Genomic DNA, 15959 nt, shown 5'->3' on the forward strand with positions numbered 1-15959 from the left:
TTATATGTAGGAACAGTTGTCAAAATTCATGTCAGAAAACGAAAGGAAACAAAAAATAGAATTGTAATTTTTGTACCTCCTCGTGTGTAAAGACAAACCTTGTCTTTTTAGAACCCTAATCGCTTGTGGGACACAAATTTATGACCTAGTCAACCAATGGTACCACCATTCGTAGGAACAGGGGAGTCGGAATCAATCAGCCCATTCAGAAGGTTGGCACTTGGCTTTTATATTTATGACCAGAATTCGATGTCATTTTGTAAGAGTATCTTGTTCATAGATAACGTCACTCTCCCGAATCCCGTGATGTTGAAAAAATCGTAGGGAATTTTTTGAAGAGTTTTATATATGTAATTTATATAAAATTGTGGTAGCATTTCGTGGGATATCTATTGGAAGTGAAAATTCGTGACAATAGTCTTCGGGCATGAATTCCTTCATCCGCATGCAGATTTAAAGCTGTTAATCGCACACTGAGCTTAACTCTCTGAATTTGTAACCGTGAAGAAATCATGGAATTTTTTCTCTTATTGTAAAGATTTTCACAAATAAAATATCAATTACACCCTTAGTAAATTATAAATAAAATAGTAATTTAGAACATGATGAGATGATAAATGATACATTATATATATATGGAAATCAATATATTTGAATAAGATAATGGTTCATGACAATGATATTTTGTACAACTTGAATCAAATATTAAACAAAAATAATAATGAATGACTAATCAATGACTTGTCATCCCCAAGTGGTGTGCTTAACTAAGTTTTGTTAAAAACAAAAATTACGGAGGGGGTAGTTTGTGTTTTATGTTGTTAGAGAGATTGTGTCCTGTACAGATGGAAACATCCATTAATTATTTATTATCGAATAAAAAAACATTGTACCATTGTACTTGGCTCACACTTTTTTTGTTTGCCGACGATATAGTTTGTACGAAACTAAGAATTCAACATGAACCTCAAGATCTAATGATTTTAAACAGTAGATTATGTCTCCATTCTTACAGTATATGTTTCGAATGACGTATGAACGACACTATTGAGAAAAAGTATTATACTAGTTCCAGAAAGCAAGTTGCTGAACTCATTACACACATTTGCTACGACCGAAGTGTACAAGCAAATTCCTTAGAAATCAAAAGAGAAAGGAGAAAACGCTTTCAAACCCGAGAAACGATTCTTTGCCCACCTCTCCGGTCAATGCCGGTGAACAATTCCGTATTTCCACTGAAGTTAAAGGTTGCAGCTGTTTCACAGTAGATTCACCATTATTCTTCTCCATAAGGACTGAGGGAACTTGAGATGTCTTTAGATCCAAGCCGTTAGGAGAATTTATCAAAGAAAACCCAGCTTTCGTCGAGGAATTCGAGGTTTTGCAACGCAAAGCCTGCTTTAGTTCTTGGACGTCTTCTCCAAGATTGGTTGGCGCAATACTAAAAGTTCCCTTATTATGCACAGTATTTTGGTTCGTGTCGCAATCCAGGTCGATTATTTCAGCACGAGTAATTCTAGTACTGGCTAACGCTGGGAAATTCCTTGACTTTTTCCTTATGTGATCGAAAACCGTTTCTTGATTTAGGCTTCTTGGTTCAATATCCAGATATTTAGTGGCAACCTTTCCTCCTTCACTCCAAAGCTCAGTAAGGGCTTTGCCTTAAGGGTGAGCAAACGCAGACATAAGAAAAAGAGCATAACTAGCAGAGTAGAAGAACCATTTAATGAAACTTTTATCATAATTTAACTCACCTTTGTCTATTAGATCAAAGCCATTTGAGCTGTTGAAAATAGGTCTGTTTTGTTTAGGTTCTGAAAGTTCGGGAGATTGGATCAAGACCGTGCCGGTTGGAAACTTATCGTCTCGCATGTCAACAAACTCAACGTCGTTGTCAAGTTCCATATGTTGCTCACGAGTGCGTTTTCTGATGAAAGCGAAGGTCTCTAAAGATGGAGAACAAGCATCATTTGGCACAGGTAAAGGTGGTAATTTTTTTGCCTTTTTGCGAATGTGATCGAACACTGTTCTTTCGTTGATAATTTTGCAGTCGGCATCTCCATTTTCAATAACAACATTGTCTTTGAGTTAGAAAAACAAATGAGAGCAAGTTAGAGGGATGGAGAAGAACAGCACGGGACCCAAAAAAGGACAATTCTTTACCACCTTCTAACTCTTCATCCAGAAGTTTGAAGCTGGGCCTGGAATTTAAAAATTATTAAGCTATATCATACAAAAAGAACTATTTAACTTTGCCGGTAATCGGTATTTCAAGATAAACAGCCGTCACTAAAAGAATATTGCTTAAATATAAGAATAACGTGCATAAAATTTTGTTAGCAGTACTCACATGGAATTTGATTTTTTTGTCAATTCGTTTGAATTGGACTGTTCGATCTCCTGAGCATGAGATGTGCAGTCATTGTCGTCTTTTAGGATAGTCAAGTCGTTGTGAATAATGGAGGAAGGTTTCTTTGGACGATAATTATGGACATTCAAGTCTATCTCAGGAGTGATTATGACTTTCTGATGGAGATCGATACCTACTGCATGGATATCAAATACATACAATGGATGCATTCTTAGCAAGCAATGACAATTGAAAAGTCGTAAAAGAAGAAAGGGATTTACTGAATTCTTCAACTATCAGAGCTGCCTTAACGATCAGTTTTCCTTGCCGAGGCTTCTTGTATAATGCAACAGCATTGTATGGGCTGAAAGAAAATCATGTCAGTCCCAAAAAATTCATGTGACAACAGCAGGGATCTCGTAACAAGCAAATTGTTGCATGAATTTCTGAGATCATTAAATTCAAACATGGGTTCAAGATCTGTAGTTTCCAGACCTTGAGAAATCCTCCAGTCTACAACAGCAAAAAAGAATTTTCAGAACCATAAATATGAACCAAAATTTAAAGCATGTATTGTAGTTACTGAATACCTTATCTTTTCATGAAACAGGATGAGGTTGTCTTCTTCTAGACCGACCATCTGTAAGAGAGAATTTCAATTGCTTATAGTAGCAAATGAATGTGTGGAGAATAGAACATGTTTCTGAAAGCAAAGACAGATTCCTGACATACCATATCAGCATAGTGTCGTTTTGTTGAATTGTGGGGATGTGATAGCCTCGTTAATGTTATCAGTAGCTTGGACTTCCCTTGCTTTTGGCCATCAGTTTCTTTGAATATCATCTCAACTTTTGGGGGTAGTGATTGCAAAGACTCCTTAATATGGTTCCCGTATGGATACTTTCGACCGGTAATTAACTCTATCTTCCTCGGATCAGCCTCAGAAAGGGCCTCGAATGACTTGATTCCCATTGAAAGCAGTGCCTAGTGAGTATTTCAGGTGTAAAGAGCACAAAAGGATTATACATATCATAGATGAAAGCAAACATTTCCATGTAGAACTCAAAGATAAAACAGACCTTCGCAGTCACCATTCCAATTCCTGGTAATTGTTTCAACAAGTATTGACTGTCGTCCCATAACTTCTGATGTAAACATTTGGCTAGCAGTGTTGAATTTAAAGCTCCTCGATAGCTTTTCTTGTACAAAAAATACTCTTTCATGCACTTTGCAATTCGGCACCCATTTGAGCACACAGAGTTCATGTCCTGTGACGGAAGTTGTAGGAGAATCAAGTCAATGTTTAACATGTTAAGTATCAGAAAAAATAAAGCACGACAAATCTAAAAAATTTAAAGAGGTGGCAAAACCTGGCTCATGGATAAGTCATGCACTAAAGGATCTCCAGTCAGGCAGTCATTCACCAGAATAAATATCTTCTCCTCTCTGGTTTGTATACGTTTTTTTCTTTTTCCCTTATCGTCAAGGACATGAAAACGAAGACGACAATCTTTTTCATTGTTTATGTCATTAAGAAACTTTTTTTCATTCCGCCTCAGTTGTATCCCTTCATTTTTAGATTATGTGGAATAGTTATCAACAATTCACAGCTGAAAAGAAAGCTTTCACAGCAACAGATGCATACATGCAATTTCTTCTGCTCGACATATAATGTGAAGGACATCCTCCATGCTGCAGTTTGCAGGTGCTTGAATAATATGTTTCATTGTGTCAAACTTCAGATAATATTTCGTCATCAACCTTCCAGGCTCTGAGCACAAGGAAGGGATAAACAAATTAAAGTCCTGTAGAGCATTATAATAAGACGATTCTGACGTCAAATACGTGAATATACCAAGTGGTTTTAGAAGGAATCCGTCTTCGTCAGTCCAGACCATTTGATATTGGGATAATTCGTTAACCTTCTGAACGCAAATCTCTGACAGAGCATACAGAAATCATGCAAAGTTCATGGATAATGAAAATCAATATGTGATCATCATTAATCAAATTACCTTGCAAATGTTTCTCTATTTGGTCACCAGACAGCCCTTTTAATATCGAGTAATTCTCCGGATTCTGTTGTTTGAAAACTTTAAAAAATGCAATCTAATGAAGGAAGATACAAATAGTGTCCTCTTGAAAGCTAAATGGACGTGCCTTTTTCATTCTCACGTACAAGTATGAGCATTTCATCCATTCAATCGCCATTGTTATATCCGAGACAGTTGCCTGAACTATCTCTGCGGTTAGATGCTCTGTTACGCACGGAAGCAATCTGAAGAATAAAGTATGACAGTTATCAAGTCGGTGACAGACAAAGTGCTTATGCGCAATATCAATGTAAAAACTGGCATTAGATAGTGAGGGAGTGAAGACTTACTGTGATTCCACCATCTCGCATCCATTTAATAGATTCTCGTACAAATGGACCTGAGAGACGATATTAAGCAGGTCAATAACTCGATTTTTTAACTCTTTTTTTCTGAAGGGAAAGGAAAGAGAGCAAATTACGGTTTCCTTTCTGGTCATAATTATGACCATTCCTGTGTCATCAAATGGAGGACGGCCAGCTCTTCCACACATCTGCATAAATTAGAGATGGCCATCATTTCAGGTTAAGACACACTCAATCTTTGTCCAAGTGCATGAACGCTTGGTTTACCCAGACCGAAGACCCAATCCAAGTCTTGAGTTATCTAACTCAAGAGACATACATACCTATTTGCAACAAAAAACAATTGCTAAAATGTATTTAGTAGAACGATAACGCACCTGCAATACCATGGACCGGTCATATTCCATGTACGTACCTTTCTCCTTATTGCTAATACAAGGTCAACGTTAGTACACAGTAGAGTTGTTTACAATTCTGCCTCTAGGATGGCAGATAAGTAGTTGGACAGTTGAACAAGATAGCATGCAAAGCTCCATTTAGGCATGTATAGTGAATATTTATCCAACCCATGCATTATTTATTAAGTGTTAATTTGTAAAAATGTGGCATGATCTCATTGGAAAACTAATAATATAATGGTGTCGAGTTTTCCCACTGGCAACAAATGGCAATATTAAAAAGTTACCAGGAAATGATCGATGGACATACAAGTATTGTGTTGATTTGATGATGACCGTATGTGCTGGCAGATTAATTCCATGAGCCAGAGTGTTTGTCGTGCATAAAATTTGTAGATCACCATTCAGAAAAAGACCTTCGATAAGATTCCGATCTTTCAAAGCCAGTCCACCGTTATGATAACCAACTGTAGAACAAACAACTATTTGGTGTTACGATGGCTCTCTTATCCTATATTACTCAAAAACCAAGATAGATTATGTATGTATGCCTGTAATCATCCCTCCCATTTCAAATTTCTATAGATCACATACCACCGTAAAGCATATAAGATTGCATTTGTTTGTCGCCACATGATAATGATGCCTCCCTTAATCTTTCCTGTTCTTCTCGGCCTTTGATGAAAGGACTTGAATTACCAAAAGTCATCGCTATCTGAGAGAGTCGTTGTGCTGCCTCTTGTGCTCCTTTCCTAGTTGAGCAGAAAATCAAAGCAGATTTTCCACCAGAGTATTGCTTGAGAAGATCTACAGCAAAATATCTCTATTTATGTGACACCAATCCATGAGAAGTTCACCAAAACCAACTGGAGAATTATTAACAAAATTATCTGAACATCAGATTTTTCGGCTCACCAAAAATGTAGTTCTGGAGGCTCTGAATGATCAAAAGAAACATTTTGTCAACAGGAGGTATAGAATCAATAGATCAGGAGTTTAATCATCCAGACATTCAATAAAAGTTCACATAACAAACCTTCTCAAATAAGAAATCATTTTTTGCCCGTGTGTACCCTGCAACAAATCATGTAAAACGTTACCTAAATAATATAGAGAGAATATTATTTTTTATATGCAAAGTATATATGTTACAATAATATCAAAACTATGCAGTCATAGATCTGGTGTTTCTATACTGCTCATAAATTTATGTCCTGAAAGAAATATTATGGCACTAGCATGGAGAAAAAAGTTTGCGTACCCAAAACTTTTGTAGTCAACTTTACTGGTCTCATTTCTTCTCCAAACCTGCAAATTGGCAGTCAGAATAAAATCTAACAAGTAAAGCCACGAAGACAATCACTAGATTGATGCTTGAGGTACCTTTTAATTCCTTGAGATGGAGTCACAAGCCACTCCGCTGTGAAGGTAATAATTAACTATCCAATAACCAAATCTACTGCAGAAACTTAAGCACATATGCCAATTGTTTTGATCGAAGCACAGGCTGAAAAATACCAAGATCATTGATATTTGGGATTGTAGCAGAAACAGCAAGGAATCGGACATGGGATAAAGAACTTGATCTCATCTCAGGATTACAAGCAAGCATTTTAATTCTACTGACAATTGCTTCTAGTGCTGCTCCTCGAGGATCATTCAGCAAATGAACTTCATCAATGAGCACTAGTGCTATATCACTGAAAAAACTCAAACCTCCATCTTTTATGCGATAACGCGTAGCAGCATCAAATTTCTATGTTAAGGAAGGTCAGCTCTTAGCCATTATCAAATCTATCATATAACGAAAGATAGTTTTCGGAAGGAAATAATTATCATGGCCATCAAACCTCGGGTGTAGTTAGAATGATGTCTGCCTCCTGTATGTTGCTGATTCTGTAGAACTCACTATCACCTGTCATCTCGAGACATTTTATTCCCAGTGGTCCAAGCTTCTGAGTCCAATCCCGAAGCTTCTCTTGTACCAAAGCCTTTGAAGGTGCGATGTAGATCTTCACACCATAAGATAAAATTATGCCAGTGAGTTAACACAAAATTGTGAACTTAAGAAAACAACAATTAAGTCAAACAAATCTCCATTTCTATGCTTAAATGATTTTGGAAGCAAGCTAGAGCCGAAAGTTAGTATAAAGGTTCAATGAAACAAGCTACAAAAGAACTTTACAGGGTTTTATTAAATGCCAAGAAGTGAGCATAGGCTTCATGTTCATTCTCTCACATGTCTTACCAAAATAGAAGCAAATAGAAAATATATTGTGATAATTACCTTAATAGTGGATATATTTCGTAATTCTTTAAGATGTGATAAAGGCATGACTGTTTATGGAGCAATATTATCCAGAGACATACTGTTTTAAGTGTCCCTTTAAGATGGACGAAATTTCCATCAGTGCCGATGAATTTTGAGAGAAGCCTCATAATGCATAACTCAAAAAGTACAGTTTTTCCACTTCCAGTTGGCGCAGAAATAACCATGTTTACATCAGACTGGAAGCATGTGGAGAAACATTCACTCTGCAATGAGTTGAAATACCTGCAGGTACATCATATTAGATACAATGCTGTCCATTACAGCTAGAAGCAAGACCAGGAAAGCTTCTAGATGTTCTCTTTTCCTTGGAAGATGATGTTTCCATGAATAGAAAAACTACTGAAATTCATTACTCTCCAGGATCCTTTCCAGATGTCACTCATTGTTCTAAAAGTTGCAAAATTAATTTACTTGGTCAAAGTACAAAATGGCGTAGAAAAAGAAAAGCTTACAATAGTCTGTTCTTTATCAAGGGACATGACCCTCGTAGGCACAGAATCCTTAGTGGGTTGAGGTTTTTAAAATAACTTTCATGAATCAACCACGAAAATCAAAGTTCATTCTTATTCCCATATCAAGTTTAATATTACCAGAGATATTCCTGAACCGTTTTTCCGCGACTAGGCAGAGACACTCAGTCGCTAGCATTACCATATACCGGATAGAGAGCATGGTCTAATTTAGGTCTTTTGAGATCTAGGAAGAGAGTTCTTGAGATTAATGTGATAAATGAGTGAGTACCTGAAGTTAAAGGCTGAGCGAAAAAAGACTGGTAAATCATTCACCGCCTTTAGTGTATACGAATCCATGGAAGAACTAATGATTTATGAACTGAAATTAAACAAAAGTGCTCTCAAAATAAAAATTATTGTATGAACCACCAAGAGGTTTGATTTTTATAGGTGTCAACATAAAATAGGATCAAAGCAACAACAAAATTGTAAATTATTTAAACTTATATCAAATTTTTAACGTTGTGGAACAATGATAGATCGATTGGATTCAGATAAAATGTTTCCTTTCTATTGTAATGTTTATCTAATATTTCTGGACACTTAATCTCCCATAAGATGCCCAATAATTCTGTTCACGCCTTCTTAAATTCAAGTGAAACATCATCGTAGCATTAGTTGACTAGTAATCAAAAAGTTCATGATGAAGCCTGACAAATATATATATCAAATCATTCAATTTTAGCAAAACTTCCAATCAATGTATCATTAAAATAACTTGAACTAAAATCAAGTGACAAGCTGATTATAAGCAAGAACAAGGGTAATATAACAAGATTGTAAACAGAGAAACTCAATTTTTCCACTAAATAATATGCACTTAATATTTTACATTCAATTAACAAAAATTGCATAATAGTCACTCGAATGCTCCTCATCACCAACTTACAAATGTAAATACCTTAATTTATTCCACTATAACTCAAGTTCCGATTCGAAGTACCGCAAAACTCAGTTTATACAGAAAAACAAGCAGATTCAGATTCAGCATTATTCGCAAAGTTGCAAACGTAAAAGACTTACTTTATTTCAATCTACAATTCCGATACAAAAGCTCTGCAAAAACTCAATTTACACGAGAGATGCAGATTCAGATACAGTAATGCGGGTTGGTTTGGCCTGCGGACTTGGCTCGGGGCGAAGATCAAAAGACGCGCCAGAGTATTCGAAAATGAAACGCGAGAGAATTTATAATGTATCGTGGGCCCAAAATTGGCGCGACGGTAAATTAGCCCAAGATATATGGTGAGTTGTCAGTCAGGCCCAACTTTAAGGACCAATATCATTGATTGAACAGAAATGATATTTACTGGGCTAATCGTGTATACGCCATCTACATGAAAATGGAATTATTTATTTATTTATTTTTAAAACAGAAGTATTTTGATAAATTATAAATTCATTTCATCGTGTCTTAAAAATTAAAAAATGGATCGACCATAGTCAAATGAAAAGTGATTTAATTAACTACAATAATCAATATTGTTGGACCACAAAAATATATTTTTTAAAATTATTTCAATTCAAATTATAAAATCAATAATAAGGATTCACCCCGACCCAACCAACTACATGAATTTTGAAAGGGCGTCTCCTGCAATGAGATGGCGGGATTCTTTTCGAGGAGAGCCCAAAAGTCAGTGGTGTTAATGGAACGATTCCGTGGTCTTAGACCTATTAGCATACCGGATATAGCCAAGTAGTAGTCGGGGAGGTTTACATCGATAGGTACAATCTCATTCCAGTTTACAAAAACTGCCCTATTTATTTAGGAAGAAGGTCATGCGTCTCAAGGATTACTGAATTGAGTAGATGCAAATCGATTAAAAGAACAGTCGAATGGAATTTTTTTTTCAATTTTAAAATCAACAATATTAGTCGGAATTTTTTTATAGGTTCATGTTAAGATTGGAACTTGGACCTAACTCAACCCCAAAAGCTAGCTCAAAAGGGAAGGATTGTCCAAGCCCATATATACAACTCCCAGGTATTTCATCCAACCGATGTGGGACAACTAACACAACCCCCTCACGCCCAGGAATGAACATCTGGAGCGTGAAGTTTACAAATGACCCAACTATGGGCAGAACGGGTGGTTCAATACATAAAGGTGGAACCTGAGCTCTGATATCATGTTAAGATTGGAACTTGTACCTAACTCAACCCCGAAAGTTAGCTCAAGAAAGAAGGATTGTCAAAGCTCATATATATAACTCTCAAATATTTTATCTAAACGATGTATGACAACTAACCGTTCATAACAACATTAGTTTATAATTACATGATAAAAATATAATTTCAATTAAGTTAACTATCATTGTAACGTAGCTAAGTGGTTTACAAAATTGCCACGTATCCGCCTGATTGAGCATATTTATTTCATGTCGAGTCATAAAAATAAATGCTTCAAAAAAATCACAAAAAATAAATCAAAGTTATATAAATATATATCTGTGTGTATTTGTTTTTTTTAATATTATAAATTATTTTTATGTAATTTGAAAATTGAATGAAGAATAGTCGGTCCCCCGTGTTTACTTTTATGGGGGATTTATCCAATCCAACCGACTAATATTGTCACGAGCACATGGCCGTTGAATCAGCCGTTTGAAACGCTATTTGCCCACGTATTTGTGCGCATTTTAGCATTTGTTTAAATTTTGAAATAAAATATTTGATACGTTAATTAATGTTTTTTATTTGTATCCTCGGTTTGGTAAACACCTAAATAATTTATTTATTTTTTCTACAATATGATATGTCTGGAGTACTCCTATGCNAGAAAGATGATCACCATTTTCTATATTATTATTTTCTGAATTTTATTTATAGTTTATTTTTAAAAAAAATTCTAAATTCCAGATTACTTCAGAATTCCCTTATACGGATTTCCAAGATTTGCCCCTGCGTATGGTATTACATATGTCTAAATAAAAATTATTGCGAGGCTGAGAACGTCTTACATATCAATTTTATGAAAAAGATTTCTGACTTGATATAACACATGCAAAAATATTATAATTTATACAAAAAATATTATTTTTATTATAAGTATGAATATGATCGATCTGTCTCACAAATATACACCATGAAACCGTTTCACAATAAACCTACTCGTACGTCTAACTGATATTGTGCATAAATCAATATTTGATTCTATTAAATACTTGATGTTTTATTTATAAAACTCCTTATTGTTTTCATTTTTTTAAACGATACTTTATTTTTCACCAAGTATTTTATTCTTAAAAAAGTACTAACTTCACGGACCAGCAATTCCAAGCTCTTCAATTTTACGGGAACACTGGTTCAACCCGTCACTTTTTTCTCTTGTTCTCATTCAAATAAACGATTTTTTTTCTGAGTTGGGAAGAATATTGTTATTATTACTCGTCAAATGCAAAATTATATATCTAAAATTTAAGGTTTTGGTGTGAACATAAGCTGATAAAACATTAAACAGAGATAAAATTTAAAATAAATGTAATATGTATATATATATAAAAAGAATATTCATTTCTCGGTCGTTATTTTCGAGCACAGCATTAACTTGCACGTAAGTCCAAAAAAAATTAAAATTTTAACAATGACATATTTACTATTATTTTGTTGAATTAAATAAATTTCATGGAACATTAAAAAAAGTGTCCAAGTGTGAGTATCACATACGCACATGTGTAAGCAAAGTCTTAAATGTTTTCGGGGGTGGTTGGAGGCAGTTGCCAGTTATAACAGTTACACAAATCCGTATACCATAATTGACTGAATGCTGCCACGTGGCAGTCCTTGCAGCTATAAAGCCTCCACGTGTTACGTTATCGTTTGGCTTCCGCCGTGGTCGGTGGATGGTGGGCCACACAAACCCCCCTGCTGGGTCAGCCGCCACCCCACTCCCCGGGAATTTTTTTATTTAAAAAAAACTCACTTTTATCTTTTAGGGCCCATCTTCTCTCTTTGCATGAGATAATATGTGTATTTGGGGACACTGTATACTCCCAACAATGGGGGTTTATTTCAACCTGTCCGTGCATATCACTCCACATGAGTGATCCGGGTCTACCTCCATGTAAAAAAAAAAATTGACTCAGAAAAATCCGAGCAATTAAATCGACTCTGCGGGCAGGTAGGGTCGAGTTAACCAACAATGGGAGCCACGTACCACATCCGCAGATGGGACAACGGCACAAGTCGATATTATTGTGTAGTCATTCGTTATAAATTAAAAAAATAAGGACTATATCAAGAACTCGGAGAAAAATAAAATAGATATTAAAAAACTCGTGTGAGATTATACATGTATCGCTGTTCAAACAACGACCTTTCGTAAGAAATAAGGATTATAAGAAATAAATACTACGTTACACTTGTCCTTGCGCGTATGACCCTCAATATTTCCAATTTATTGACTTAAGGAAATCACCTGTATAAACGCAAATAAATAGATAGATAAATAAATAAATCTTCTGACACTTTGGATAATCTTAATTAATCAATCAATGTTCCCACCATCTGTCCCCTAAGCTCAAACCTTTGCACTTAAATCACCAAAACTACCCACCTCACCTTCCTTGAACCTTCCCGGTCCTCCCCATTATCGTCGCCTATAAATTCATCACCATTTTTCCCAGAATCTCAACATGCAATACATTGAAGCAAATCAAGAAACCTTGAATCTTTATAGCTTCCATTTTTCCAAATCTAACCTCTAATCCATAAAATCAAAATATTGTACGTAAATCGATTTTTTTTTCCTGTAATTAGTTTCTGCAGTTCATCAACAATGGCCCCGAGTTTTAGCAAAGGTGATTCCAACGCTGCCATTCTTGCGAATGGTTTCGCAGGCTCATTGATCGCACTGGATGAGAAATCAAACTTGACTGTGAATGGTCAAGTCTTCCTCTCTGAAGTGCCGCCTAATATCATCACTGTCCCATCTTCACATCCCGCAGCCGCCGGAGATAAGGTGGCCGATCCACAAGAAACAGCCAAACCTGGCTGCTTCGTGGGGTTTGATACCAAAGATCCCAGCAGCCACCATGTAATCCCACTTGGGAAGCTTAAAAGTATCAGATTCATGTCCATTTTCAGGTTCAAAGTCTGGTGGACCACCCACTGGATCGGGTCCAACGGTTCAGATCTGGAGCACGAAACACAAATGCTTATCCTCGACAAAGAAGACGAACCCGGCAGCAGCAACTACAGGCCCTATGTTTTGCTGCTTCCGCTCCTCGAGGGTCCGTTTCGGACCTCACTACAACCCGGAACCGACGACTACATAGACATGTGCGTGGAGAGTGGATCCACCAAAGTATCAGCATCCTCATTCCGGGCTGCGCTTTACATCCACGCCGGCGACGACCCGTTCACCCTCGCCAAAAACGCCATCAAGGTGGCGCGTGCCCATCTGGGAACCTTCAAGCTCCTGGAAGAGAAAACTCCGCCGGGAATCGTCGACAAGTTCGGGTGGTGCACGTGGGATGCTTTCTACCTAAACGTCCACCCCGCCGGAGTCTGGGACGGAGTCAAGGGTCTGGTAGACGGAGGATGTCCCCCGGGGATGGTGTTGATCGACGACGGTTGGCAATCCATCAGCCATGACGAGGATCCGATAACTTCAGAGGGCATGAATCGGACCTCCGCCGGGGAGCAAATGCCATGCAGGCTGATAAAATTCCAAGAAAACTACAAGTTCAGAGACTACAGAAGCCCGACGGGTAAGAATACGGGTATGGGTGCATTTGTGAGGGATCTAAAGGAGAAGTTCGATAGCGTGGAGTATGTCTATGTTTGGCATGCCTTGTGCGGGTACTGGGGCGGGCTTCGGCCCGATGTTGTTGGGCTACCAAAAGCAAAGGTGGTAAAGCCCAAACTAACACCTGGGCTTGAGACAACGATGGAGGATTTGGCTGTGGATAAGATAGTGAACAACGGAGTTGGGCTTGTCCCACCAGATATGGCTGAGCAGTTGTATGAGGGACTGCACTCGTATTTGGAGTCCGTCGGCATCGATGGAGTCAAAGTGGATGTTATTCACGTAAGTCATTATCATATGTTATGTAAATATTTTATAAGGCTCTACTTACGTATTTTTCAAAAAATATATATGCAGTGGGTCTGTTGGGATAACTTTTTTTTTTTAGAAGACTAATTGTTATAAGAGGTTGTGATTTTTTAAGCAGAAGAATATTGATTGTTAATATTTATTCTCAAATGCAGTTGTTGGAAATGGTGTGCGAGGAGTACGGGGGAAGAGTGGAGCTAGCAAAAGCGTATTTCAAGGCTCTCACGACTTCAGTGAGGAACCATTTCAAAGGGAACGGCGTGATTGCCAGCATGGAACACTGCAACGACTTCATGTTCCTCGGTACAGAGGCCATCTCTCTAGGACGCGTTGGTACGTGATACGGATAATATCCTTGTCTTAATCCAATATATATATGATCCCATGTAAAAAATACACTTAACCTTGCACCCTGTTTTCATCATATCGTAATAAAAAAACGTACACACAGAGTTTTCGAACTTTTGCAATTCCTCAATTTAAGACAAGTTGATTGAGCTTGTGGCTGATGATTTGCACAGGCGATGATTTTTGGTGCACTGACCCATCCGGAGACCCAAACGGCACGTTCTGGCTGCAAGGATGCCACATGGTGCATTGTGCCTACAACAGCTTGTGGATGGGCAGCTTCATCCACCCCGATTGGGATATGTTTCAGTCCACGCATCCTTGTGCAGCGTTTCACGCTGCGTCGCGGGCCATTTCGGGCGGACCCATTTACATTAGCGACTCCGTCGGCAAGCACAATTTCGACTTGCTGAAGACCCTTGTACTGCCTGATGGCTCGATCCTGCGATGCGAGTACTATGCATTGCCTACTCGTGATTGTCTCTTCGAAGACCCCTTGCACAATGGCAAGACAATGCTCAAGATTTGGAACATCAATAAGGTGACACTGATTTACTAATGTGTTGATTGAAACTAAGCTTTCAATTCCTACTCAGAACCAGCATAAATCATTAAATTGAACTAACATCGTTCTTTTTCTACTTGCATCAGTTCACCGGTGTAATCGGGGCATTCAACTGCCAAGGAGGAGGGTGGTGCCAGGAAACAAGACGCAACAAATGTGCTTCCCAATACTCACGCGCAGTCTCCTCCAAGACCGGCCCAGTTGACATAGAATGGAAACAAGGAAGAAATCCAATATCCATAGAAGACGACCAAACATTTGTCATGTACTTGTTTCACCAAAAGAAATTGATCCTCTCCGAGCGATCTACCACCATCGACATATGCCTTGAGCCTTTCGAGTTCGAGCTCGTCACCGTCTCCCCCATCATGACCCTGACCAAAAAATCTGTCCAATTCGCTCCAATCGGGCTAGTAAACATGCTCAATTCGGGTGGCGCATTACAATCTTTGGCGTTTGACGATGGTGCAAATTCAGTTAAAGTTGGAGTCAAGGGAACTGGAGAACTGAGGGTCTTTGCTTCTGAAAAACCAGTGGCTTGCACACTTAATGGAGAAAATGCGACATTTGGGTACGAGGATTACATGGTTATAGTTCAAGTACCATGGCCAAATTCTCCTGGAATTTCTGTAATTGAGTACTCATTTTGATAACAATAAGGTTTTCTTTTTTAAAAAATAACTAATTTATAAATCAGGGGCGTTTTTTCTTCCTGATGACTTTGCGATGTATTACAGAATGTATTATCAATTTGATGAAATATAATGTTTAATTACTGTACGGAACTTTTGTGCAAATGTTAATTTTGGGATTATATGATTCATTCTTCTATATATCTATGAAAGACTAAGATTGTAAAGATGATTGATGTGTTTGTTTCCTCTACTACGGTTTTAAGTTTTGGATCAAACTCCAATACATAACGTGAATCATCCGTTGAAGAATAATGTTTGGATACTAGAACATTCAAGGCCTGGTAGAATTCCAAGTCAAAC

At 37.5% G+C, this 15959-nt stretch overlaps 2 protein-coding genes and 1 long non-coding RNA gene across 7 annotated transcripts; 2 read left to right on the forward strand and 1 right to left on the reverse strand.

The window, feature by feature from the left end:
* Positions 1-920: 920 nt before the first annotated feature.
* On the reverse strand, positions 921-9134 carry LOC140970780 (DExH-box ATP-dependent RNA helicase DExH17). Of its 4 annotated transcripts, XM_073432685.1 has the most exons (28): positions 9014-9134; positions 8220-8309; positions 7517-7700; positions 6997-7158; positions 6665-6902; positions 6530-6566; positions 6408-6454; positions 6183-6220; positions 6062-6083; positions 5741-5953; positions 5457-5613; positions 5126-5177; positions 4865-4936; positions 4734-4783; positions 4511-4628; positions 4366-4429; positions 4206-4289; positions 3996-4121; positions 3721-3917; positions 3430-3618; positions 3083-3334; positions 2941-2990; positions 2846-2863; positions 2632-2714; positions 2351-2546; positions 2167-2201; positions 1755-2081; positions 921-1661 (listed from the first exon to the last, which is right to left on the reverse strand). In XM_073432685.1, the coding sequence occupies exons 2-28, from the start codon at positions 8285-8287 to the stop codon at positions 1144-1146; spliced, it is 3597 nt and encodes a 1198-aa protein (XP_073288786.1). In that variant the 5' UTR covers positions 8288-8309; positions 9014-9134; the 3' UTR covers positions 921-1143. The 4 variants fall into 4 exon arrangements, with proteins under 4 accessions (XP_073288786.1, XP_073288785.1, XP_073288783.1 ...); XM_073432684.1 differs by having other exon boundaries at positions 2351-2543; positions 4734-4936; XM_073432682.1 differs by having other exon boundaries at positions 4734-4936.
* LOC140970782 (uncharacterized) lies at positions 1544-3094 on the forward strand. Of its 2 annotated transcripts, none has more exons than XR_012174189.1 (3): positions 1544-1668; positions 1812-1979; positions 2961-3094. It is a non-coding gene; the product is annotated as an uncharacterized lncRNA (long non-coding RNA). The 2 variants fall into 2 exon arrangements; XR_012174188.1 differs by lacking the exon at positions 2961-3094 and adding an exon at positions 2511-2883.
* Positions 9135-12580: 3446 nt separating the features above from the next.
* Positions 12581-15745, forward strand: LOC140970783 (galactinol--sucrose galactosyltransferase-like). The gene is made up of 4 exons (XM_073432686.1): positions 12581-14024; positions 14207-14384; positions 14573-14940; positions 15051-15745. The coding sequence occupies exons 1-4, from the start codon at positions 12771-12773 to the stop codon at positions 15612-15614; spliced, it is 2364 nt and encodes a 787-aa protein (XP_073288787.1). The 5' UTR covers positions 12581-12770; the 3' UTR covers positions 15615-15745.
* Positions 15746-15959: the final 214 nt, after the last annotated feature.

The sequence above is a fragment of the Primulina huaijiensis genome, chromosome 2 (assembly GCF_012295235.1).
Source record: "Primulina huaijiensis isolate GDHJ02 chromosome 2, ASM1229523v2, whole genome shotgun sequence".
Classification (NCBI taxonomy): Eukaryota; Viridiplantae; Streptophyta; class Magnoliopsida; order Lamiales; family Gesneriaceae; genus Primulina; species Primulina huaijiensis.

What these genes read in the sequence shown, in the direction of transcription:
- LOC140970780 (XM_073432682.1), bottom strand. Translation starts at nt 8,287, where the DNA reads ATGGATTCGTATACACTAAAGGCGGTGAATGATTTACCAGTCTTTTTT. An exon ending in TCGAGCAGAAGAAATTGCAT is followed by an intron (nt 3,918 to 3,995) that starts GTATGCATCTGT and finishes CTAAAAATGAAG; the next exon opens with GGATACAACTGAGGCGGAAT. An exon ending in AACGACACTATGCTGATATG is followed by an intron (nt 2,991 to 3,082) that starts GTATGTCAGGAA and finishes TCTCTCTTACAG; the next exon opens with ATGGTCGGTCTAGAAGAAGA.
- LOC140970783 (XM_073432686.1), top strand. Translation starts at nt 12,771, where the DNA reads ATGGCCCCGAGTTTTAGCAAAGGTGATTCCAACGCTGCCATTCTTGCG. An exon ending in CATCTCTCTAGGACGCGTTG is followed by an intron (nt 14,385 to 14,572) that starts GTACGTGATACG and finishes TGATTTGCACAG; the next exon opens with GCGATGATTTTTGGTGCACT. An exon ending in AGATTTGGAACATCAATAAG is followed by an intron (nt 14,941 to 15,050) that starts GTGACACTGATT and finishes TACTTGCATCAG; the next exon opens with TTCACCGGTGTAATCGGGGC.